Consider the following 27,091-nt stretch of genomic DNA (forward strand, 5'->3'; position numbering starts at 1 on the left):
AGGTGTGTAAGAAATTATTAAAACCACTCATGTGTTTCCTTCCGCCTACTGTCCCACAGTTTCCTCTCCAGTGTGGTACTCAGCTTCTCGTGAACGCAGGCATTTTATCTTCTAAACGCTATTCAATTCATTTCAATGATTAATGCTTAAACATGGAAAAATGATTTATGCTTCTCACTGGTTCTCTAAAAAAGTCCGGAGTACTCTTGGGTCACTATTAGCTTAAGCTGTACCATACCTAAGTTATTAAAACACAAATGAAGTCATAAAAATGTTCATATAACCCTTGTTTGATGTTAAAACCCAAATTCCCCCCCTTTTTTGACACATTCCCATGTGTCAAATCAACGGAGCTAGAAAATTAAAAAAGGTTAGTGACCTAATCTCTCAGAAAGTATCAGACTTTCTCCTATCCAGTGTCGTAGCTCCAGTAGGCTCCGCCCCGAGCCAAGAAAAGCATGATATTTGTGTTGTGTAAGCGCGTGCGGCCTTCTATGCTCAAAGTCACTCCAGTCCATAGATCAGCCAGACATCGCGCTGACTGTAGCTCTTAACCCTTATTAACTTGAGCACAACTCTATAATGAGCAACAAACTGCAATATGTATAAAAATGATCATGGTTACACCTGCAATGAAAGATCATACGATTATCCTGACACCTGTAAATAGAAGATTAACCTGAGGTTATGACAATCACCGGAACACAAATGTTAATGTAATGTCAAAAGCTTCAATAAATCATTAATGCAATGCTTGTTATATGATTCTGATGCAATAATAATGCTGATGCTAAAATAACAGTAAAACACCCCCTTTTATCCCGTTTACAAACTTCACAAATAAACGTTTATCCATGCCTCTTTTAATTTTATGTCCCCTTGTTTTTCCCTTACAGCAGGGGAAACTTTGTTTTGATTCAGCCATGAATCCAGCTCACCTGATTCATCACTGAGCCCCATCGCCACTGGCGTCTGACAGGGTGGCGCTGCATATTCTTCCTTTAATGTCACTATTTTCAATCTGTTAATTAGAGTGCTTAAACATGAAGTAGACTACGTCCACAACAAGTCAATACAGCTGTAAATGTGGCCAATTATCAATCTATTACCAATCAATAACAAAAAATAGCTTTTATTTTATGCATGCTTTTAGTCAACCACTCACCCAGAGGATCTTCAATCCCAGGAAATTCCTTCTCCTTATTTAATGAGTCCGTCCTCCTTCCATGCCCTGGTAACTGGTCCATCCAGAGCCATATCAACTTGAAATATACATACAACAAGCCAAACCACACCTTGGTCACACCAACCCTCTTCCGCCCTGAAGAAGTCCAACGCCATCTTAGTCTGGATCAGGGTTTCAATAGTTCTGCAATTTTCATTAGTTTTTATTTTTATTTAGTTTCGACTTCAGATTTTCAATCTTATATCAGTTGTAATTAGTTTTTACCAATTGTTTGCTAGTTTAGTTTAGTTTTTATTTTTTGAAAATCCTTAGTTTCAGTTTAGTTTTGATTAGTTTCAGTTATAGTTTTGTTTGCAATAATTAAGTGTAACAAAATCCCAGTTTCATCATATCAGTCATGCTCTTCTGCTTATCCTTGGGTATTGAGACTATTAACTCTTGCAGCACCGGGTGTTCGTAATTTTGGTTCAAGTGAATTGATAAACTTTTTGTAGGCAATTGACTCACACAGTTGTGTAGATATCCCCGTCCTGTTGTTTCAGGATGCATCACGCTGCCTTGTATGGGGTTAGCTTCTGTTTTCTGGGGATGAGGGTTGAGTGGGGGGAGCTCTCTGAGGAGGGGGAGTGTGCTCCCCCTTACCTTTTCAAGGTAAGCTAGGTTAGCCTTCTTGTGTGAGCTTTTCAAGTGCACTTTAAGGTTTGTGGGATTTTTTCCCTTTAGAAGTGTCCCTCATAATTTGTCTCTTTCCACTACAAGACACTTGCTTTATCCAAAACACAGTCATATTCAAAGTAATCCCAAATTGGACTCTGGCGCTTTTTCCCGACTTCTCCTGACATGATTCTGCACGTGGACGGAGCAGCGACACAGACGACTCGCCTAACGTACTGCCACCTGCTGGCATAATGAGACACAGCAAGAAAAAAAATCTGGAAACTAAACTTCATTTTCACCCATGACTATTGTAGGACACGCACACCTCAATGAAAACTAAACACATTTTGCTATAACTTCAGTTAATTTTAGTTAGTTTTGTGAACGCTCATTACAGTTTTAGTTAATTTTCCTTTTTTTGTTTGTATTTTTACTTCCGTTAACGAAAATGTTTTTTTCTTTCACTTCTAGTTTTCGATATTTCGTTTACATGTACTCTATTTGAACAGGGATTTATCAGTGTCAAATGGGATTTTTTTAGTGTGTGTCTGTAAATGCAAATCAATTTATTTATTTATTTATTTTTCTGAAAGGCAAATGTTAAACGGGCTCTAACAAATCCACTTTATTGCGTGCTCATAGATTTTCTTTTGTCAGGGTCGCTCACCCAATGTGGTTTATTTAAATTTGTGAATTCTGTCACGCTTATTAGTGGCTCATGATTGCTTAAGGCCTATGTCTGAACTTGACTACAGAGGCAGAGCATCACTCCATCCTTTCAGGGTGAAGGACTCCACTTTCTTTGTGTCAAGGCAGCTCATAATTATCTTAATAGCTTTACCTAATCAAGTTATAACACAAGTGATTGTAAGCCATAAGTATGAAGTGTCCTAAATTCATTCAAATTTTGTTTCCAATTCACTTGCAGCAGTTTAGACCGAATTATTAACGATAATAACCTTGCTCTGGACTGTCAAAGGTGACTTTAACGCTGACTGTTCCGACAATTCATTTTATAACATTTCCTTGTCAGATTAGCCAATCTCTGCACACTGGAATAAACATAATCGACATGGTCAATATTTTCCTGCGTGTTATTTCACCATGTTATCGATTCCAACTCTCCATCCGCATGTGGTTTGGCACATTATATTTATCTAAAACTCCACTCCGTCTCTAAATGTTTTGAAGAATTTTTCAAGCCGGGGGTCAAATTTTGAGAATTTGACCATAAGTGAAAGTTATGGTGTTATCACCCCCTTTTGGGGCTTACCTTTCCCAGTTTTGATGATATTCCTCCCTATTCTTTGCAAGTACCCCCTTTTGGTGGCGAGAAACTGTTGGTGTGGTCAAGTGGGTGCTGTAAAAACAAAAGCTCAGGACAGAACAGTCACCAGTCATGTACTTCATACAAAATTAGCATATATTTGATTTCATATTGAACCTCTGAGTGTAATGGTACATTTGAATTTGAATTTATCAAAGCTAAACACAAAAATTTTCTTTATTTTGCTCTTGTTCCTGTGCAGCACCACCTCTCAGCACATGCCCCTGTCGGTCATATCTCTACTTTTCTGAATTATTGACTATTTCAATGAAAGGACCTAAAAGATGGGGACCAGTGTTCATCCTTACATATCTCCATTTTGAATGTGACAAGCCTATCATTCCCCTTTTATTCATAGACATCAATAGAGTGTTTTTTTTTTGGCTTTTTTTCTTTTCTTTTTCCCTCTATAAAAGTTAATTGACTTTTTACAGTGGCCTGCTATGGTTAATAATAACATGTTCAGTCATGAGTGAAATCAAACCTTTTCTTCAATTTAGCATTTAACCTTCCCAACCATATAATGTGATACATTAATCGAAACACAGCTACTAAAACACAATTTTCTTAATGCAAACATCAGTAACTCAAAATTAGCCACCAAAGGGTTCAGTCTGCAGTTCACACTCATGTGAAGCTACAGCCTCCCCCTTTAGTCTCTGTCATCCTTCTGTTCTTGTAAAAACAAAACAAAGCAAGACAAAACATCCACCCTTCTTTTACCGGCTGGGTGAATTGTTTGTGGACATTTACTAATCCTAAAGTCGGCACCGTTTTTGTCTCAGTATCAAGTCAGTTAAAACTTTTAGTCGTCAGTCCATCACAGTCCAGCCACATGCATACATCCACACACATTCATACCAGAAGTTGCTGATAATGGAGTCTCACGCGCAACCTATTCGAGCCTCCCTCACCAGCAAGATGATGTCATCATTTTAAAGGAAAACAGTTCCTTGTTTTTTGACTGGATTGACTCGCTGCAATCCTTTTAGGCTCAAGACTTCTCATGTGATCAATGTCCCATATAAGTGAATTTCTCCCAAGCCCATTATAATCATGGAGAAAAACATGATTTTATAGCGCTTTAAAGTTCAATCTCTCAGGCCTGGATTAAAGAGCTGATTTGTTAAATCAGGAACTCACAAAATACCAAAATATCACCACCGGTGGATCACACCTCTCAGATGTTCTTATCTCAGTGCACTGTAACAAAAGCAAAAACAAATGTAACCAATAAAATACTAATAAAGTAACAAATACTGGGGCCCATTGCAAACATGTCCAAGCATAAAACCATCTTTCTCTCTCTTAGAGAAAGAAAACAATCCAAACCTCACTGATGAAATCAACCTAGTGTTAAGCAAAACCCAAAAATCAACCAAAACTTCACCAGAAAGTTTTTCTCCCTCCTGGGACAATATTGTGCAGGAATACAGGGACCGTAACTCCTTTTTGCCCTGAAAAACATGTTGGATTTACTTGATTCAATAGTGGACACTGGATGCACACAAATGTTTTGCTTTGGCAGAAACTTAAACAACTGAGTTAAATCAACACAACCTTTTCATATTCAGTAAACCTGCATTTTGTGTTCATAAAACACGATTGAAACATGTTCAGATGGAGTAAGTTGAGCTCCTGGAATATTTTAATCCTTCAATTCTGTCAGTTTATTTCAACACTATTCAATAACTTTTATCCAAATACTACTTGGTCACTTAAATACTACATGTTGTCTTCATATTGCATACGGCTCAACAAAGTCTAGATCCTGGTTACCATAAAATTGAATGGGTCTACAACAACTACCATCCTCCTCTCTTTATCCTGGTTGCAGCAGGGCTGGGAAATAACCCTGAAGTGATAGGTTGCCAGGCAGGGTATACCCCGGACAGCTGACCAGTCTATCAGATAGAAACAAACAGCCATTCACACTCACATTCATGGATAATTTAAAATCATCAATTAACCTAGCTCTAATAGCTACATGACTTTTCACTGTGGCAGGAAACCAGAACACCCAGAGAGAAACTACTGCAAACTAGCCAGACTGTGGATTTGCACCCAAGACCTTCTTACTGTGGAGCAACAGCACTAACCAGCATGCCAACAATGTAGGAAATACAGGAAAGCTATGATTTCCTGTATTTGATGCAGAATTATTTTGTTCTTGCCCTTCACAGGTTAATTCACAATAAATAGCAACAGCATGCATGTGGTGTGTGTGTCGCTGTCTGCCTCTTATAACTCCAGTGATTTTCCTGTAGTTTGAAATCTTATGCAGTGTTGTGAATTCCGTGAGTTCAGCAGCCAACCACTCTTATTAGATCGTATCGTGTCATCTCAATGAGAACAAATTGAGTTGTTGAATTTCGTACAGAGCTTTAAAGCCTGAGGCAATTGTGTTAACACACGTGAGATGCTTACGTAAATCCAAGAACTGGCCCCTTTTTTTCTCTATTTTTTTTTATTATTATTATTATTTTTTTCTCAGTGTGTTCCTCCTTCAATTAAATCTCAATCAAAAATGTGGCACTCCGAAATAAAACTCACACCGTTAATTCATCATTTTCACTCTGTACCACTGCTCCTTATCAGGCTGTGTGAAGCACAGTGAACAATTCAGTCGAGGCCTTGAGCCACAAACAGACATCACGCACAGACATTGTTGTCATAACCAAACTGCTTTAGACCCTGTCCCCTAAATCTACACAAATGCCCTCTGGGTGACATGAAACGCATTTAACCAATAAACAATCAATGGCTTCTTGTTGTTGTAACAGATTCTGTATTTGGATGTTTGTGTGCAGCATTTTGCGTGTCAGCATAAGCATTTGTTAGTAAAGCATTCTTCATTGCACAAGCGTGTGCATGTGTGTGTGTGTGTGTGTGTGTGTGGATCACTTCTCAGTGAACTGAATCAGCATTTCGATTTGTGTGCATGTGTGTGTCATTTCTCACTCAATTGACTCAGCGCGTGTGTGTGTGTGTGTCAGTGAATCAACGAGTGCATATGTGTTCATATGTGTGTTTCTCTTCATTCTGAGTCAGTGCATGTAGATGTGTGTGTTTGTGTGTGTTTGTGTTCATCACTTTCCTGTTCTGGTGTTCTGGGTAAACCACGGCCTGAAGCGTGCCCTGGGGTCCTGCCCTCCTCCATTTCAGTCTGTTTGCATCCATTGGTGCTGCTGCTCAAAGTTCTGTCCATACTGGTTCTGGCCCCAATTGAGGCAGTCCTTTTCTCCAGTGTCCTGCATCTTCTCCTTGTCCAGCTCCTCCTTAACTTGACCCTTTTGCTTCTGTAGCTCCTTCAGGGCTTGCTCCTGCTGTTGGAGCTTTTCGTCAGGTTTGGCGACCTCCTGCTCCAGCAAGCTCCGGCCTGATTTCAAGTCCTGTATCTGGGACTCTAAGCCTGACTGATGGGTTCGATTAGCAGCCAGCTCCTCCTGAGCCATGCTCAGTTTCTGCTCTGATGCCTTGAGCTCTTACTGAGGGCAGAAACCTCAGAGTCTTTTCCGTACACGTCAGATTGAAGTTTATTGATGTTTTCCTTGCTTTGCTCCACGGCCTTCTGCAGCTCTGCTGTCCGGCTCTTCTCAGAGGTCAGCTCCTGGCCGAGCCCCGACACCTGTGCCTTCAGCTTATTTCCTTCTGGTGCTTTTGTCCATTCTGAGGTGCCTCCTGACCTCAGTTACTCCTCCTGTCTCTGGCACGCCCTTTTTGCTGCCCGATCATCCGTGTTGGTCAGTCACTGTCCTGCACAGTTTTAATGCAGAGTTGTTAAGGTCAGCATTCTTGTTAGCTGAAGCTGTCTGGAAATCTCCCCCGTGTAGTGAAACGGGCCTTGGGTTTAACGCTCTCCGTCTCTGCTGCATGAGATCGTTTTCCTGCAGCACTGTTGACATTTGCAGGTTGTTGTTGTGGGTCCAGCTGCTGTAGCATTTGGTCAGGGTCACATCAAAGATGGTAGAGGGGAGAGCAGGAGTCCAGGTCAGCCTCGGCAAAGCAGCCTGTAATCAAGCATAAAGAGAAAAAACAAAAACAAAACAAAAACAGACGAACAGGAAAATGATGTTGTGTTGGCTGTTATTCAGAGAGGGGAGAAACACCGGGCCAGGCCCTGTGTCAGCCTTCTCTCCCCCTTTTTTGTTTTTTCTCACCATATAATCAACTCATAACCCACCAAGCTGACAGGACAACACAGGTACATGTTAAAATTCTTAAGATCATGTTTAAAAGCCCAAAAAAGGAATTTTCTTTCATTCAGTAATCACTTGTATTAATCAATCAGCAGAAAACATGTCACAATTTGACTCTTTTAACCACAAAATTTGTTGTGTCGTCACTGGTTGGTCAGACCAGTGTCCTTTTTTTGAAGTTAAGTTGTTGTCCTGCAACCCAGAGAGTTTATTTGTTAGTAGTGGATAAACTTTATCATTTAACAACAGGTGTATGTTAAGTTTCGCTGCTTTAACCTTGCTGGAAAATCTTCACGTGTTCATGAATGTAAGCTGTTCCTTCATTGCGTGTGTGTGCGTCTGTAGGTGGGTTAATTTAACTTTTTTCTCAAACGAGGCATTCCTCTAACACGTGCCTTTCTCATACATTTCTCTGGTTGTGTGTGTGTTTTTATTTTGTTTCCCAAATTTTGATTTCCCACCTTAAATAACAGCACTCCATGTCTTCAGCCAGGAGTTAGAGCTTGCTTGTGAGATTCAGGGACACATGGTGCCAATAACAATTCAGTCAAAAACTTGCCTGCAAATTTCCAGTGATGGTAACCGATAACTGGAGGAGAAGATGTCCTTTAAGCTTCTTTTCAGGGTGGGGACAGAGTGAGGTCAAGCTGTAAACTTTTGAGCCAAAGCTTGGCCTGTCTGTCGTCCCAATTCTGTTAATTTATCCTTTTGCCGCTGTACTCAGGTTTCCAGGTTGAGAGAAATCCACCTGTATTAACACACTAAAACATTCACTTAGTATTTTATTTTCTGAAAACCTTCACTTACTATTTCTTTTCTAAAAACATCCTGATTCACTTCATCTGACTAGATTTTACTCTCTCTCTCTCTGGGTGCATACTTCTCACAGCCTGGCCGCTGCCTTTTATGGGCATGCAGAGTTCCCGTCACACACACAGCTGAAATTCGTGCTTGATCACACCCTATATTATGATAAAACCAACAGTAAATCAGATGTTACCGCTTATATTATTGAACTGAACCAAGAGTCACTTAAAAAATCTTATAAATCCTGCTTCACACCATAAAACTAAAACAAATCACAGCTGTATTTCTCACACAATCTTACTCTGCCGACTGAAGTGTCGGTCTAAATCATGCACGATTTGTCTTTTCTATTTCAAACCTCAGCCAAACATCAAACATTCACCGTAGTCATTCAAAACCTTATTTGTAATATTATAATCAGCAAAATCAGCGTCTTATTTACAGGTCTTTAACAGTATTTCCAAATCATAAATATAAAACTCAAAAACACGCTAAACAGGAAGCAAAAGTCCTCTGTGCGCTTTACAGCAGCCACCTCATTTGCATGTTCACACACCGTCTAAAAATAGCTCGCAGCGCTCTGTCGTCACACACAGCCTCGTCTCACACACAGCTCTATTATTTTATATTACAAAGACGTCTTATATTTACAATCACTCTCAGGCCTGACAGCTTTAGCGCCTACACAATTTTGACAAATTTAAGTTAACGGGTCCAACCGAAAAAGTCCAACTTTTTTGTGATCAATTAACCAGTATCTGTCCAACAGTTTCTGGCCTAATCTCTAAAATTCCTAACTCAATTTAACAGTGTCCAAAAAAGCGCAGATACCGTTTAACACAGTAAGGAGCCTCTAACTCCTAGCTTATTCCAGGATGCCCCGTACCCCACAGTCAAGCCAAACTGAACTAACCCTGTTCGCCGACAGGTCAAGGTCGCGCGTCCACGGCCAGGAGGGAGCGTAACCTCCGGGCTATGCGCTTCTTAGCAGACTCTAACTGCCGTCCTATAATAATTTATAACACTTTGAAACAACAGTCAGCCCCCCAAAACAAGAGTATGACTGAGGCAGGTGCAACCTAGTGGTCAATGGAGACTCTAACTCACAACATGACCAACTCAGGTCCACCATATAACCAACGGAGCCTCTAACTCACTAAATGACCAATTCCCTATCAAACTACTTGAGCCTCTAACTCAATTTCTTAGCAGCCTCTAACTGCATTAACTCATGAGATTTTTTCATCAAAATCAAAACAGACATCTACCAGTAATTTCAGTGAGTAGACTTTAATTTTATCATGTCCAATTTGGCACACTTTGGAAATAATTCAACAGGTAGTGCCTTACCTTTGTTTAAGCCGGCTTATGCCCACTCACGTCAGACCACTGGCTTGTGCCTGTCCGTTCGACAACCACGGACCGTCCAAACCTCCAACTTCCACCCCAATACCACAGGACGAGCCCCCAAACTGTTACGGATTCAAATATTGGGGATGGATACAAGAGGAAAAACCACAATAACAACACTGGTCCGGCCGGGTTGAGTCAAACGATGATTTTAATGATCACACGCGTGGGAGATGGACACCGTACGCAGACAGCATCAGATCTCAAAATGGTGGAGCATTGATCAAACTCTTATAGCCTCTAGTGGCCCCCACCTAATCATAAAAGCCTAAACATTCACATTCTTTCTCTCACACAGTGCCTAAGCTACGACCTTGGCTCCCTGTTTATCTGCTCCTGCTGAGATGGGGCAGAAAACCTCTCCAGTGTGTTCTGTTCTCTTCTAATCAGACAAATAAGGCGATGACTTTCTGCGAACAGTATTTCTCATAACTCAGCAGTATAATGCATCATAAAACAATATCATTCCTTCACAATAAATCAGCAGTCTAATGTAATGCAAATCAGCTTAACAAATGCAATAGTTATCACCTTCTTCTAATTCAGGAGAATAATGCAAACTAAAACTACATAATAATTCACCATCTTTAATTAAGGGTCTAACATGGCATAAAATAATATTATAATCTGACACTACCAAGCATCAGACAGATTGCAGAGATGAAGTCAGTTATTTGGTCATTTACAACTTTGTGGTCAATGCTGAGCATGAACAGTCTCGATGCAAAGCAGGAGGATCCTTGGAATGAAATACAAGTGTAAAAGAATTAACTGTAAAACCCCCTTTACCATTCAAATGTGTCTTAAAATAGTGAAAGTGCAGACATTTAATATAGTGTATCCTTGCATTAGCTTAGGTTCTGTGCACTTCTGTGCACACTGTACTGATTTTCAACTCACCACAAACAATGATACATGGTGTCACAGGCAGGCTTTCCACTTGGACTTCTTTTGCCAGACATGTTTCATCAACATAGTGGAAGAGGGTCTCCTCTTTTTCATCGAAATAGGAGAGGAGGAGGAGCATCATATCTTTCACGTCTTCTGAGCAGCCCTTCAGCTGTCCCCTCTGCATTCGAAGCTTTATGACAGCCTCCAAGACACGCTTGCTCTTGTCTGCACAAGTGGTTTTCAGAAAGTCCAGAAGCCGTTTTCCCTTCTTTTCCAGACTGGTGAGGAAAGTCTCTTTCAGCGGTACCCCAGTAAGTTCTTCAAAATGGACTGTCATTCCAATCGCCTGAAACAAAAAAGGCCTCCTGCTTTGCATCAAGACTGTTCATGCTCAGCATTCTTTGCGGGTTTGCATGTCTGCTCCGCTGTTTATTGCTTTGCGCTGAGAGTAGTAGGTGCATTTCATTAGAGTTTTTACTTCTTCATGACTGAAGCTTGTCTGTTCACTGAGAATCTTCATACGTTCCTTCTTCTCCTGCTGGGTTTCCAGTGTCTCACTGACTGGCAAAAACTTCATGTCCCACTTTATGCAGCCATATGTGTCTTGAACAGATGCTCGCTTTTCAGGCGTCACTTCATCGGTGTCATCTGATCCTCCCTGTTTGCGCTTCTGTAACACTGGTGAAGTAGACCTCTTCACATTTTCAATTCGTGCCTGAATCTGTTTTACCAAAGAGTGGTACCACTGTCCTACCACATCCCCCTCTATGACATCCTGCACTGACTTGGGATACATCGCAACCAGTTTTTTTGCAATTTCAGTCGAGGCTCTTCTACTTGGAGAGGCACAGGCTTTCATCATCTCCTTCACAATGATGCGGATCATCTCCCTCCGCAATCGAGGCTTTGGTCTTTTCTCTCTCTGAAGACACTGGATCAAGTCTTCTGGAAAATCTTCACTTGGAATTCTAAAGTTATCTACCCAGTCTAGAGAATATATTGGCCTGGGTGAGGGGGAGGCAGAAAATGAGGAGCAAGAAGATGGAGACGATATGCTGGCCTGGCTTGAAATTTCCATATTTGGTGCTGTAAAACAATATCACAAACAATAGATTAATTGTACTTTTTGGACCTTGGCCAAAGCATAATAGAAAAAACAGAAAGCCCTTCATGGCTATTGTGCAATGAAATCATAATACTTACTGGTTTGTTTCCAGGCAGCCAGCAGTTTTCTTGCCTGAACTGGTCTCAGGACAGAGTTCAGATCAGTCTCACTGATGAACTGCAAGTCCTCAGATGTCTCCACTCCTAATGATTGTAGTGCCTCCAGTACAATTTCAAGGATTAAGGCAGACAGGTCCGGCAGCACCTTCGTAATGGAACTCCTTATGCTGTCCCCCATTTCCGAGATGTCTGATAAAAGAATGTGAATAAAGGTCAATTTACACCAAGTGGTACCTTTGGTCTTAAAATATGAAGCTGATCTTGCTTGATACTACACTTTTATACAGTGTTTCGTAAGTACCAAACTAACAGCACCATTATTGTGGCAGCACACAGTGTTTCAATGGAACCATTTGGTACCCATACTTCATGTAAGATGTTAATGGATAGAAATCAATTAAGTCCATGATGTTCACACACTGCATCTTTTCTTTTTCCTTTCTCACTGAGTGCAGATGATACTGAGAATGGTATTCTGTCACGTGCACCGACACCAGAAAATAAACACTGTCATTCTTAATCAAAATGAGAACTACTTCACCAAACTCAGAGTCAGAGCCCCCTGTGACAAGGAAGTGTCCTTTCTTGTACTGTGTTCCCTTGTACATCACTTCTACTGTGACCTTCGTAGTGGTTTCAGTAAAGTCAAACATTTGAACTGCTTCTTGAATGGCTTTACTGTACAGCACTGAGTAAAATGGAGAACCATCTTTGACTTTCAAGACAGATTGACACAATGACCCTGCTGCAAGATGGGCTTGAAACATCTGATGTCTTTCAGAGAGTGTATGGCAGAGGTTTTTGAAATTTTTCAGATTTCTGGCACACCTCTTGAAATAACTGTGCTTACTTTCAAAGCGCATTGTCCATAATCTTATCAGTGGGCCAAATTTCAGAATCAGTGCTGGGTAATGGCGTAGAAAATGGTGTTTTGGTCTCAGGTTGCATTCTGGGAACAGAGCTTTTCTTGACTCTAAATATTCTTGAATAAGAATATCAAGATATGCTACCTGAGCCACTGAAATTTTCTGAGCACACACCATGTCTACAATATCTTTCAGCTGCAGAGTTAAGTTCCACACATCATCTGTGGGGTCTGTCACTATGTCACCAACTATGAGAGGCAGCAATCGGAGGGAGTTCCAGTTCTGTACAGCCTGTCCTGAGAGTTTAGCTGCTTGAGGACTGACCTCAGATGGCTTTGTAGAAGCATCAGAGGCATGGTAACTAAACTGTTTGATGCGTCGGTTCAGAGTGGAGTAAGTGAACCATGCTTTTTTCTTTATGAAGTATTTCAGATACAGTGCCACATCATAAGCCAAAACTCCCTCAAAGATATCATGACCTAGACATGGTGGCAAGCCTGGCATACAAACGTTGAAGTATTTCAGTGAATTGAACACTGACCTGAACTTCACTCCTTCGACGTCTGGTGTATTGTCAATCTGGAGGCGATCAACAGCAGAGTTGTAGTTCTCTTTGGTACGTTCTGGTCCACACAGATTTGGGTCAGTACCCTGAAATTCAGATTTTGTTATCAGGCAGTACCTGCAGAAGTACTTTGAAGAACTAAAGTTTTCAGTGAAGCCACCAATACTGTGAGAACCCAGATTATCACCAGCAATGCAAAACAAAGTTCCTTTGACTCTAGTTTCATCTGATGCAACAATCCCACTGTCCTCCAATTCTTTCAAGTCTGCCAGTAATTCAGAGAACACATTAGCATGACCAAACTCTTTAAAATCTTTCTCCCTGCACAGTAAGACAAGAGACATGTGATCTGTGTCTGAGTGCACATGAAGTGGCAAGTTTGCCACTGATGCATATACAGCTAATACCTTGTGTTTTGTCCTTGCAGAGCCTAAAGGGTTAACGACTTCAAAGGCATCCTGGTAGAGTACTAGCTTGAGACATGATGGGTTTTGACCAAAAAAAAATCATTTGATTTAAACAGCTTACTATCACTTATGCCACACAGAACATCAGCAGGAGGCTCAGTAGAGGGCTCTTCTGATTTCTGCCACAGATCAGACTCTAGCAGACATCTCAAAGTCTCTCTTAAAGGCACATAATAGGCAAACCTCTCTTTTCTGTTTTCATCTCTCCCTAAAAATATTTTCTTTGGTTCCACATAGTTGAAGGCTTTTTTAAAGGTCTGAGCTCTGGAGTGCACTGTCCTCAATGGCCCGGTATGACATGCAGAAAAAAGATCATAGCTTTTGACAGACTCGCAGACTTTGTTGATGTCCTCCTCTGATAATGATGTGTCATCTTTTAACAGTGATGCAAGTTTACCCAAACTGTATGTCTGTCCCAACTCATGTATGTTCTGCATTTCCTCCACAATGTTCTGTATGGTTGAAGCAGGCAGTAGAAACTGACCCTGCAATTTTAAGTAGAATAGTGAAACGTTTCTCAGAAAAAGATCACAGAATTCAGGGGGCATTTCCATGTTATCTTCATCTGTAATAGACTGTGCAGCAGGCTCGGAAATCAAGGGTACAAAGTCATCTGATGTGGTTGGAACAGATGATGATTGACATGCAGACTCTCTATATAAATCACCAATGCTGCTGTCTGAAAACTGTGTTTACGTGACATGTGAGCAGTAAAAGATGATTTAACTCTAAAGGTATTTGTGCATCCTCTTACTGGACAAGTGACCACGTGTCCTTCCACAATATGGCTCTTCAGATGAGCTATTAACTCTTTAGAGTTCTGACACTGACGTTCACACATCGCCATTGCACATGTAAACGAAGAAACCACCGCCACACCAGTGACATGGGTGGGGGCAGAGTGTCTTCGGTAAAAATGAGCCTTAAACGCGCCATACCTGGTGTATGTCTGCTTGCAGCCTGCTTCAATACACCGAAAGAAACAACGTGGCTCATTCCGATGCAGTTTACAATGAAGCACGTAGCCCCTTGATGACTGAACTACCTTACCACAGAAATTACAGGTTAACATAACTCCATGTACTTTGGTAATTCCTCCCTAGCGAATTAAGCACGCCAAACACAGAAACTAATCCAGAGCAATGCTTCCCTCAAGACAGTAATGCTAACTCAACTCACAAATGCTAACTAAATTCACAACCTCACTCATAAAAAACGAACTGCTAAAATTATCTATAAACGCTGGGCTGGTGGATTTTTATAACAGAGATAACTTGAAGTTGCATGTACTCACCTCACCTCACCTCACCTCGAACTAATTGCAAGCTCCCAGGATGTCTACAAATTCCGAAGATGCTGTGGTCCAAGCAGCAATAAATGGCGCTAATATACGAGTTCAAAGCTGTGTCCGTTAGTAGTGATGTGCGGATCGATCCTGAAATATCGATTGCTCTGATACCAATCATTTATGTTATAGAATCGATTCTCACATTAAAATATCGATATTTTAGTAATTTAGGGTAAATTTGTAGTTTATCATTAACAGGAACACAGTGGAAAGAAACTATAACATTCGGATTGTCTACATTCAAAGGAACTACTTCCTCTTCCGCCTTTCATAGTCATGTGCGAAATACGGCTGTATAAATGTCTCGCAGCCCCTTGGCGCGCGCACTCACAACAATGGCTGAGCGTAATTGGAGTCATGTGCGGACTTATTTTACCTCCACAAAAGCTGAGACGTGGTTTGCGATACATGTGGCAAAAACGTGAGGTGTTGTGGCAATACTAGGGAAATATTCAAAAGGACTGTTGGGGGGGGGGGGGATAAATACATTTTAAGGTGTTTATTTATCGGATAAAATACGTTAAATGTCCGGAAACAGCGGGGGTGTCCAAATTCAGAGGCTGCTTCCACCTGAGGACCCGGCCTTCACGGTCTAAAGAAAGCCGGGTAGTACGTCATGAGCTCCCTCGGTGGAGTGAAACTCTGCCGTCTGCTTCTTGCTATCTAAAATATAACCGGGCACTGACTTAAACTCTTGACCGTCTCACACTTTGTTTAAACAGTTTTCTGTTTGACGTTTATTCAGCTGTGTGAAAACCCCGGAGGAACCCTCCTGAGGGATTAATAAAGTTAAATTTAATCTAATCTAATAACTTTAATCTCAGCCAAACCGATTTAGTCACGAACAAATAAAACCCCGAAAAAGCCAAACAAGAACATTTTTAAGTTATCAAAGTGACTTATATATCATGTTTAACCCGAGTAGTGAAAGACCTCGGGGGTTGAAGACGATGTGTCGGTCGGCTCAGATATTTGAAGTTTACACAGCTACATTCTCACCTGAAAATATGTTAAAAGTTTTTTTGCGACCCAGAAAGAGAAATAAGAGTAATATGTCGAAACTGGAATTGGCTGGGCTGCGCTATGAATTCTGTGATATGGTTTTTCAATTTTGTTGTCCGGGTGGAAAATCAGGAGAAATTTGGGAGAATAGTGGCTCTGGGAGATTTTTGGGAGGGGCACTGAAATTCGGTATTCTCCCGGAAAAATCGGGAGGGTTGGCATGTATGGTTGTGGCAACATCACTAACCTTGTCAAACACCTCAGAGTAAATCATATCCCAGAATATGACGAGCATATGTTGAGGCGAACTGAAGAGGAGGAGAGGGACAGGTGCTGCTAGGGCGAGACAGACGTCTCTCACGGGTCCTTTAGTGCTGCAGGCAGGCAACGTGTTCAAATAACTTCAGTTTTTTTTTTTTTTTTTTTAATGAACTCTGCATTATTAAGTGATAGGAACAAGTAATCTGATGTCCTGTAATCATTATGATGCTATAATTTGAGATACAATAAATAAAATAAGTTTTTGTACAAAGTATCGGTATCGGATCAGTATCGTTGAATATTACTTGGTATCGGATCGGAAAGGTATCGCACATCACTATCCGTTAGCGAAGCCAACTTGAGTCTCCTGCATGAAAAAAAGAACGGTTGGCACACAGCTCAGCAGCGCGCTGCGCTATTGGTCATTTTCAGGTGACGTCATCCCGCAATGTAATGTCGCTCTTTGTTTCTTTAGGAGGAGGTTCCAATTTGATCAGAAGTCACGTCTGCAGACCGCTGCAGCCACGTCTTGCCTTGCTTCCCCTTTTTTTGGTGAAATGGTTCGCTCATACTGCACAATGTTTAGGGCTGGGCAAAACGATTATTTTCCTAATCGATGAATCTAGCGATTAATTTTTCGATGCATCGATTAATCTAACGATTCATTTTTCAATCTGATTCGATTAACGATTTTTTTCCCCCATTATTTGACTTGTATAGCAATTTCACATTTACTAATTCATGTATATAAATGAAAAACACAAATTTATTCATTTGAAGACCTTTTAATAAATAAAAAAAATTGCAAAATAAAGTTGTAGAGGTCATACAATCAATACAATAGAGATAGCATTTAACAAGAAATGAAATGTGCAAACATATATAAAATTAAGGAAAAGTTAACAAAACATTTCAAATAAATAGCAACAATGGTGTCTTTAAACAAACAAAATGTAACATTCACTTTGCTTTCTGCCAAAAAGTGCTCTTCATTCACAAAACAAAATCCACAATAACATTGTACTACAATCTTCTGTTTTTAACAAAAAATTAAATGTTTTGCAAAACAAATATAACAAAGGAAATCATAGCAAAAATTTAATAATATACAAACAGCAGCAATGGCGTCTTTGAACAAATAATGAAATGACAAGTTACCCCTAAGTAGGACTCTGTGACCAGACTTGTCCAAGCATCAGTGGTAAGGGAGATTTTGGATGTGGCTTTTTTTAGTTCATTCCTTAGTTTCTCCACTGAAGTTTCATACTTTCTCTCCATCATTCTTGTAAAATGACGCTTAGACGGCAGAGTGTAACCTGGTTGGAAAGTGGTCAGCATTTCTTTGAATCCCTCACCCACAGCAAGTGGTCTCTTGTCTTTTAAAATCATAGATAAGACGCTCTCGGTAAGTACAGCCACCTCCTGGGGGGTGCATGGTGTACTTCTTCTCTGACAGTAGTCCTCCAGACTTTTCTGTTTATTCCTGAAATCATAAATCACACACAGATGAATTCGAATAATTACAAAATAGTTATATGGAAAGCATAATATCAAAATAATTTGATAAGGATCTGGTTGAGATAGATAGATAGATAGATATACACACACACACATACTGTTATGCCATGTGCTTTCATAGCATAACAGTAAGAGGTTAATAATAATCCCCAATGTTGAACATATGATATGCAGTAATCATGATGGCTGGAAAAGATAACGTTTAAACAGCCATAGCTGATGGCACCTTTACTGGTGCACTACTTTCTAGTCATTAGACGGCATAACTTTGACCTATAAGATCAAGCTGGAGAAGCATTATGTATAAAAACCGTTCAAATAGGATGAAACACATTAAATTTGACAAATCAAGAGTTCATTGTCATTTTGCTTTTGCAAGCACTTTAACAATGTTGTAATAGTGTCCACGCCGGCTACGTTTAGCAGGTGGTGCATTATCCTTGTTAACATTTCTCCTGCGGCCAATTCGCTGTCTCACATTTTCGTCTTTCGCCGATTCTGATAATCAGCCTGCGTGCATTCCGACTCATTTTGCCAGCATGGGCCACAAACAAAAAAACAATAACAATTAAAGCTGCAAGCAGCGTTATGAGGGCCCTCGCACCCCCGGCGCGTCGAGCCACGCCCAACACCTGAAACCAGCACGTCTGATCTGATGTCACATTGATGGAATTCATGCCTTTAACCACCAGCTAACATTTCATCTCGTTCAATCATGATTATAGTCGCCCCACTAGGTGGCGCTCTAGCCATTACTGACAAATGGCATAACAAACATTTCCGAGCTTGAGTCTCATCACGCCTACGACCTTTGGGAGAGATTGAACATTGTGTTTTTGAGTGACAGCAGATTACTGCTTTTTGGCGAGTGATTGAAACTCCACGTGCCGCCATGACCACGCCGTTTCCCTGAATGTAAAAAGCTTCGCAATTTAACATCACAAAGGTCTTCAGATTCCACACAGAGGAAATCGCGTCAATCTGATGAAATCCCTTGGAGGAGTTCGTCAAAGTATGGTGCCTGAAAAGAGGGGAAAATGTCGCCAAAATTGCACATTAATTTTAAAATGGCTGACTTCCTGTTGGATTTGGGATATTGCTCCAAGAGACTTTTTTGTACATCTTGATATCTCCTATAAGCTTACCAGATTTCAGACTCATACATAAAACACAGAGCAGGGGCTGATGTTTTGAAATTTTGTAGGGGGCGCTGTGGAGCCATTTTGGGATAGTCAATGAAAATGATCACATAACAAAAAAGCCCTCATCACATTGGAGGTGTGCACCAAATTTAAAGCCTATATACACTTTCCAAGCCCCTCAAAAGCCACTTCATTTTTCATGGTGAACCGCGTTGCCACCAGGGTGCGCCGTTCAGTTTAAAGTCACAATTTTCACACTAAAGCATTATGAAGGACTGATGGTGATATTCACCGCTTTTGAGGTGTCCACGATGAACCTGTGAAAATCAGTACAACAAAATTAAAGCCATGACATTTCCTGTTGCCACTAGGTGGCGCTCTGCGTATTCCCGACAATGGGCACATCAATCTGTTCAGGGCGGGTCTGACATCATTCCTGTAAAGTCTGGTACTGATCAGACTGGATTTCATTGAGTTATACTAATTTGTTTCTTCATGGCGAGACATCAAAGTTCGCCATGCTGCTGGGGTCACACCCTTTCGCGAAAAGTCACAGTTTTCACTGTAACCCAAGACCAACTCCTTAAGGCTTTCCTGGAGAAATTTGAGGCTGCAGATGTCACCCATCACAATACTGTGCCCCAAAGTGTAAAACATGACATTTCCTGTTCCCACTAGGTGGTGCTGTCCTTGATGTCAAATATGGCAGGTGAAATATGTTCAGGGGTGAAGCCTTATCATATGTGTGCTCTTTGGTCCAGATCAGACAATGTATGACAGAATGAGAGGCAATAAGATTTTCATGGCGAGTCATCGAAATTCGCCGTGGCGCCACGGCTTCACGGTATTGTGAAAACTCAAAAGCTCCGCAATTTAACATGGCCCAGGTGTGTAGTTGGCACTGTCCAAATTTGAAGTTTATAGGACCAAATCCCAAGGAGGAGTTCGTTAAAGTACAAGGCATGGAAATGGTAAAATCAGAGCCAAAATGTCACCTTCAATCCAAAATGGCGGACTTCCTGTTGTGTTTAGGACATGGCCATAATAGACTTTTTTGTGCGTCTAGTAACAATAGATATGTGTTCCAATTTTCATACATGTAGGTCATACCCACACCGGGGGCTCGCGTTTTAGATTTTCCTAGGTGGCGCTACTGAGCCAATTTTCCCTGGCCATGTCTGAGGACATTAAAATACGTAATTTTTCACCAGACCTGACGCGTGTGCAAAATTTCATGAGTTTTTGAGCATGTTTAGGCCCTCAAAAAGGCCCTTGTTTTACCTGAATAATAATAATAATAATAATAATAATAATAATAATAATAATAATAATAATAATAATAATAATAATAAGAAACGGAGCAGATACAATAGGGCCTTCGCACTCTCGGTGCTCGGGCCCTAATAATAATAATAATAATAATAAACAGAGCAGATACAATAGGGCCTTCGCACTCTCGGTGCTCGGGCCCTAATAATAATAATAATAATAATAATAATTAAAGCTGCAAGCAGCGTTATGAGGGCCCGCGCACCCCCGGCGGGTCGAGCCACGCCCAACACCTGAAACCAGCACGTCCGATCTGATGTCACATTGATGGAATTCATGCATTTAACCACCAGCTAACATTTCATCTCGTTCAATCATAATTAGTTAGTCGTCCCACTAGGTGGCGCTCTAACCATTACTGACAAATGGCATAACAAACATTTCCGAGCTCGAGTCTCATCACGCCTATGACCTTTGGGAGAGATTGAACATTGTGTTTTTGAGTGACAGCAGATTACTGCTTTTTGGCGAGTGACTGAAACCACGTGCCGCCATGACCACCTCGTTGCCCTGAACGTAAAAAGCTTCGCAATTTAACATCACAAAGGTCTTCAGATTCCACAAAAAGGAAATCGCGTCAATCTGATGAAATCCCTTGGAGGAGTTCGTCAAAGTATGGTGCCTGAAAAGAGGGGAAAATGTCGCCAAAATTACACATTCATTTTAAAATGGCTGACTTCTTGTTGGATTTGGGATATTGCTCCAAGAGACTTTTTTGTACATCTTGATATCTCCTATAAGCTTACCAGGTTTCAGACTCATAGATAAAACACAGAGCAGGGGCTGATGTTTTGAAATATTGTAGGGGGCGCTGTGGAGCCATTTTGCGCTATTCAAGGAAAATGGTTACACAACAACAAAGCGTTCATCACATTGGAGGTGTGGGCCAAATTTAAAGCCTATATAAACTTTCCAAGCCCCTCAAAAGCCACTTCATCTTTCATGGTGAACTGCGTTGCCACCAGGGTGCGCCGTTCAGTTTAAAGTCACAATTTTCTCACTGAAGCATCATGAGGGACCCATGTTAATATTCACCGCTTTTGAGGTGTCCACGATGAACCTGTGAAAATCAGTACAACAAAGTGAAAGACATGACATTCCCTGTTGCCACTAGGTGGCGCTCTGCGTATTCCTGACAATGGGCACATCAATCTGTTCAGGGCGGGTCTGACATCATACCTGTAAAGTCTGGTTCTGATCAGCTTGGATTTCATTGAGTTATACTAATTTGTTTCTCCATGGCGAGACATCAAAGTTCGCCATGCTGCTGGGGTCAAACCCTTTCACGAAAAGTCACAGTTTTCACTGTAACCCAAGACCAACTCCTTAAGGCTTTCCTGGAGAAATTTGAGGCTGCAGATGTCACCCATCACAATACTGTACCCCAAAGTGTAAAACATGACATTTCCTGTTCCCACTAGGTGGCGCTGTCCCTGATGTCAAATATGGCAGGTGAAATGCGTTCAGGGTTGGAGCCTTATCATATGTGTACTCTTTGGTCCAGCTCGGACAATGTATGACAGAATGAGAGGCAATAAGATTTTCATGGCGAGTCATTGAAATTCGCCGCGGCGCCACGGCGTCACGGCGTCACCGTATTGTGAAAACTCAAAAGCTCCGCAATTTAACATGGCCCAGGTGTGTAGTTGGCACTGTCCAAATTTGAAGTTTATAGGACCAAATCCCAAGGAGGAGTTCGTTAAAGTACAAGGCATGGAAACGGTAAAATCTAAGCCAAAATGTCACCTTCAATCCAAAATGGCGGACTTCCTGTTGGGTTTAGGACATGGCCATAATAGACTTTTTTGTTCGACTCTGAACGTTATATATGTGTACCGACTTTCAAACATGTAGGTCATACCCATACCGGGGGCTCGCGTTTTTCATTTTTCTAGGTGGCGCTACTGAGCCAATTTTCCCTGGCCATGTCTGAGAACATTAAAATACGTAAATTTTCTCTAGACCTGACGCGTGTGCAAAATTCTTGAGTTTTTGAGCATGTTTAGGCCCTCAAAAGGCCGATTCATTTGCCGAAATAATAATAATAATAATAATTAAAGCTGCAAGCAGCGTTATGAGGGCCCTCGCACCCCCGGCGCGTCGAGCCATGCCCAACACCTGAAACCAGCACGTCCGATCTGATGTCACATTGATGGAATTCATGCATTTAACCACCAGCTAACATTTCATCTCATTCAATCATGATTATAGTCGCCCCACTAGGTGGCGCTCTAACCATTACTGACAAATGGCATAACAAACATTTCCGAACTTGAGTCTCATCACGCCTATGACCTTTGGGAGAGATTGAACATTGTGTTTTTGAGTGACAGCAGATTACTGCTTTTTGGCGAGTGATTGAAACTCCACGTGCCGCCATGACCACCACGTGCCGCCATGATCACGCCGTTTCCCTGAACGTAAAAAGCTTCGCAATTTAACATCACAAAGGTCTTTAGATGCCACATACAGGAAATTGCGTCAATCTGATGAAATCCCTTGGAGGAGTTCGTCAAAGAACGGTGCCTGAAAAGAGGGGAAAATGTCGCCAAAATTACACATTCATTTTAAAATGGCTGACTTTCTGTTGGATTTGGGATATTGCTCCAAGAGACTTTTTTGTACATCTTGATATCTCCTATAAGCTTACCAGGTTTCAGACTCATAGATAAAACACAGAGCAGGGGCTGATGTTTTGAAATTTTGTAGGGGGCGCTGTGGAGCCATTTTGCGCTATTCAAGGAAAATGGTTACATAACAACAAAGCGTTCATCACATTGGAGGTGTGGGCCAATTTTAAAGCCTATATAAACTTTCCAAGCCCCTCAAAAGCCACTTCATTTTTCATGGTCAACCGCCTTCCCACCAGGGTGCGCCGTTCAGTTTAAAGTCACAATTTTCGCACTGAAGCATCATGAGGCACTGATGGTGATATTCACCGCTTTTGAGGTGGCCACGATGAACCTGTGAAAATCAGTACAACAAAGTGAAAGCCATGACATTTCCTGTTGCCACTAGGTGGCGCTCTGCGTATTCCCGACAATGGGCACATCAATCTGTTCAGGGCGGGTCTGACATCATACCTGTAAAGTCTGGTTCTGATCAGCTTGGATTTCATTGAGTTATACTAATTTGTTTCTCCATGGCGAGACATCAAAGTTCTCCATGCTGCTGGGGTCACACCCTTTCGCGAAAAGTCACAGTTTTCACTGTAACCCAAGACCAACTCCTTAAGGCTTTCCTGGAGAAATTTGAGGCTGCAGATGTCACCCATCACAATACTGTGCCCCAAAGTGTAAAACATGACATTTCCTGTTCCCACTAGGTGGCGCTGTCCCTGATGTCAAATATGGCAGTTGAAATGTGTTCAGGGTTGGAGCCTTATCATATGTGTACTCTTTGGTCCAGCTCGGACAATGTATGACAGAATGAGAGGCAATAAGATTTTCATGGCGAGTCATTGAAATTCGCCGCGGCGCCACGGTGTCACCGTATTGTGAAAACTCAAAAGCTCCGCAATTTAACATGGCCCAGGTGTGTAGTTGGCACTGTCCAAATTTGAAGTTTATAGGACCAAATCCCAAGGAGGAGTTCGTTAAAGTACAAGGCATGGAAACGGTAAAATCAGAGCCAAAATGTCACCTTCAATCCAAAATGGCGGACTTCCTGTTGGGTTTAGGACATGGCCATAATAGACTTTTTTGTTCGACTCTGAACGTTATATATGTGTACCGACTTTCAAACATGTAGGTCATACCCATACCGGGGGCTCGCGTTTTTCATTTTTCTAGGTGGCGCTACTGAGCCAATTTTCCCTGGCCATGTCTGAGAACATTAAAATACGTAAATTTTTACCAGACCTGACGCGTGTGCAAAATTTCATGAGTTTTTGAGCATGTTTAGGCCCTCAAAAGGCCGATTCATTTGCCGAAATAATAATAATAATAATAATAATAATAATAATAATAAACAGAGCAGATACAATAGGGCCTTCGCACTGTCAGTGCTCGGGCCCTAATAATAATTAAAGCTGCAAGCAGCGTTATGAGGGCCCTCGCACCCCCGGCGGGTCGAGCCACGCCCAACACCTGAAACCAGCACCTCCGATCTGATGTCACATTGATGGAATTCATGCATTTAACCACCAGCTAACATTTCATCTCGTTCAATCATGATTAGTTAGTCGTCCCACTAGGTGGCGCTCTAACCATTACTGACAAATGGCATAACAAACATTTCCGAGCTCGAGTCTCATCACGCCTATGACCTTTGGGAGAGATTGAACATTGTGTTTTTGAGTGACAGCAGATTACTGCTTTTTGGCGAGTGATTCAAACGCCACGTGCCGCCACGACCACCTCGTTGCCCTGAACGTAAAAAGCTTCGCAATTTAACATCACAAAGATCTTCAGATTCCACACAGAGGAAATCGCGTCAAACTGATGAAATCCCTTGGAGGAGTTCGTCAAAGTATGGTGCCTGAAAAGAGGGGAAAATGTCACCAAAATTACACATTAATTTTAAAATGGCTGACTTCCTGTTGGATTTGGGATATTGCTCCAAGAGACTTTTTTGTAGATCTTGGTATCTCCTATAAGCTTACCAGGTTTCAGACTCATAGATAAAACACAGAGCAGGGGCTGTGGTTTTGAAATATTGTAGGGGGCGCTGTGGAGCCATTTTGCGCTATTCAAGGAAAATGGTTACACAACAACAAAGCCTGCATCACATTGGAGGTGTGTGCCAAATTTAAAGCCTCTATAAACTTTCCAAGCCCCTCAAAAGCCACTTCATCTTTCATGGTGAACTGCGCTGCCACCAGGGTGCGCCGTTCAGTTTAAAGTCACAATTTTCTCACTGAAGCATCATGAGGGACCCATGTTAATATTCACCGCTTTTGAGGTGTCCACGATGAACCTGTGAAAATCAGTACAACAAAGTGAAAGACATGACATTCCCTGTTGCCACTAGGTGGCGCTCTGCGTATTCCTGACAATGGGCACATCAATCTGTTCAGGGCGGGTCTGATATCATACCTGTAAAGTCTGGTTCTGATCAGCTTTGATTTCATTGAGTTATACTAATTTGTTTCTCCATGGCGAGACATCAGAGTTCGCCATGCTGCTGGGGTCACACCCTTTCGCGAAAAGTCACAGTTTTCACTGTAACCCAAGACCAACTCCTTAAGGCTTTCCTGGAGAAATTTGAGGCTGCAGATGTCACCCATCACAATACTGTACCCCAAAGTGTAAAACATGACATTTCCTGTTCCCACTAGGTGGCGCTGTCCCTGATGTCAAATATGGCAGTTGAAATGTGTTCAGGGGTGGAGCCTTATCATATGTGTACTCTTTGGTCCAGATTGGACAATGTATGACGGAATGAGAGGCAATAAAATTTTCATGGCGAGTCATCGAAATTCGCCGCGGCGCCACGGCGTCACCGTATTGTGAAAACTCAAAAGCTCCGCAATTTAACATGGCCCAGGTGTGTAGTTGGCACTGTCCAAATTTGAAGTTTATAGGACCAAATCCCAAGGAGGAGTTCGTTAAAGTACAAGGCATGGAAACGGTAAAATCAGAGCCAAAATGTCACCTTCAATCCAAAATGGCGGACTTCCTGTTGGGTTTAGGACATGGCCATAATAGACTTTTTTGTTCGACTCTGAACGTTATATATGTGTACCGACTTTCAAACATGTAGGTCATACCCATACCGGGGGCTCGCGTTTTTCATTTTTCTAGGTGGCGCTACTGAGCTAATTTTCCCTGGCCATGTCTGAGGACATTAAAATACGTAAATTTTCACCAGACCTGACGTGTGTGCAAAATTTCATGAGTTTTTGAGCATGTTTAGGCCCTCAAAAGGCCGATTCATTTGCCGAAATAATAATAATAATAATAATTAAAGCTGCAAGCAGCGTTATGAGGGCCCTCGCACCCCGGCGTGTCGAGCCACGCCCAACACCTACAACCAGCACCTCCTATCTCATGTCACATTGATGGAATTCATGCATTTAACCACCACCTAACAATTCGTCTCATTCAATCATGATTATAGTCGTCCCACTAGGTGGCGCTCTAACCATTAATGACAAATGGCATAACAAACATTTCCGAGCTCGAGTCTCATCATGCCTGCGACCTTTGGGAGAGATTGGACATTGTGTTTTGGAGTGACAGCAGATTACTGCGTTTTGGCGAGTGATTGAGACTCCACGTGCCGCCATAACCACCCCGTTTCCCTGGACGTAAAAAGCTTCGCAATTTAACAACACAAAGGTCTTTGGATTCCACACACTGAAGAATAGTTCAATCTGATGAAATCCCTTGGAGGAGTTCGTCAAAGTATGAGGCCTGAAAAGAGGAGAAAATGTGGCCAAAATTACACATTAATTTTAAAATGACTGACTTCCTGTTGGATTTGGGATATTGCTCCAAGAGACTTTTTTGTAGATCTTGGTATCTTCTATAAGCTTACCAGGTTTCAGACTCATAGATAAAACACAGAGCAGGGGCTGTGGTTTTGAAATTTTGTAGGGGGCGCTGTGGAGCCATTTTGCGCTATTCAAGGAAAATGATCGCATAAGAAGAAAGCCCTAATCACATTGGAGGTGTGGGCCAAATTTAAAGCCTCTATAAACTTTCCAAGCCCCTCAAAAGCCACTTCATCTTTCATGGTGAACTGCGCTGCCACCAGGGTGCGCTGTTCAGTTTAAAGTCACAATTTTCGCACTGAAGCATCACGAGGGACCCATGTTAATATTCACCGCTTTTGAGGTGTCCACGATGAACCTGTGAAAATCAGTACAACAAAGTGAAAGACATGACATTCCCTGTTGCCACTAGGTGGCGCTTTTCATACTCCTGACAATGGGCACATCAATCTGTTC

General features: G+C 41.6%; 3 protein-coding genes across 5 annotated transcripts in view; all 3 read right to left on the reverse strand.

Annotated features, from left to right (window-relative positions):
• Positions 1–27,091, reverse strand: part of LOC146377003 (NACHT, LRR and PYD domains-containing protein 12-like) — a 554,927-nt gene that overhangs the window by 220,140 nt on the left and 307,696 nt on the right. The window lies entirely within an intron of this gene.
• LOC146377007 (uncharacterized) lies at positions 10,420–13,226 on the reverse strand. The gene is made up of 3 exons (XM_084945004.1): positions 13,109–13,226; positions 11,681–11,890; positions 10,420–11,563 (listed from the first exon to the last, which is right to left on the reverse strand). The coding sequence occupies exons 2-3, from the start codon at positions 11,877–11,879 to the stop codon at positions 10,869–10,871; spliced, it is 894 nt and encodes a 297-aa protein (XP_084801130.1). The 5' UTR covers positions 11,880–11,890; positions 13,109–13,226; the 3' UTR covers positions 10,420–10,868.
• Positions 12,019–13,476, reverse strand: LOC146377008 (uncharacterized). Its single transcript, XM_084944263.1, has one exon. The coding sequence runs from the start codon at positions 13,474–13,476 to the stop codon at positions 12,019–12,021; it is 1,458 nt and encodes a 485-aa protein (XP_084800389.1).

The sequence above is a fragment of the Perissodus microlepis genome, chromosome 11 (genome assembly GCF_051167445.1).
Source record: "Perissodus microlepis isolate ML-2025 ecotype Zambia chromosome 11, ASM5116744v1, whole genome shotgun sequence".
In the NCBI taxonomy this organism is placed as follows: Eukaryota; Metazoa; Chordata; class Actinopteri; order Cichliformes; family Cichlidae; genus Perissodus; species Perissodus microlepis.

Bases quoted from the DNA above. Each gene is read 5' to 3' on its own strand.
- LOC146377007 (XM_084945004.1), bottom strand. From the start codon at position 11,879: ATGGGGGACAGCATAAGGAGTTCCATTACGAAGGTGCTGCCGGACCTG. The intron at 11,564-11,680 runs GTAAGTATTATG...ATTGTTTTACAG, and splicing joins GGCTGCCTGGAAACAAACCA to CACCAAATATGGAAATTTCA.
- LOC146377008 (XM_084944263.1), bottom strand. From the start codon at position 13,476: ATGTCTCTTGTCTTACTGTGCAGGGAGAAAGATTTTAAAGAGTTTGGT.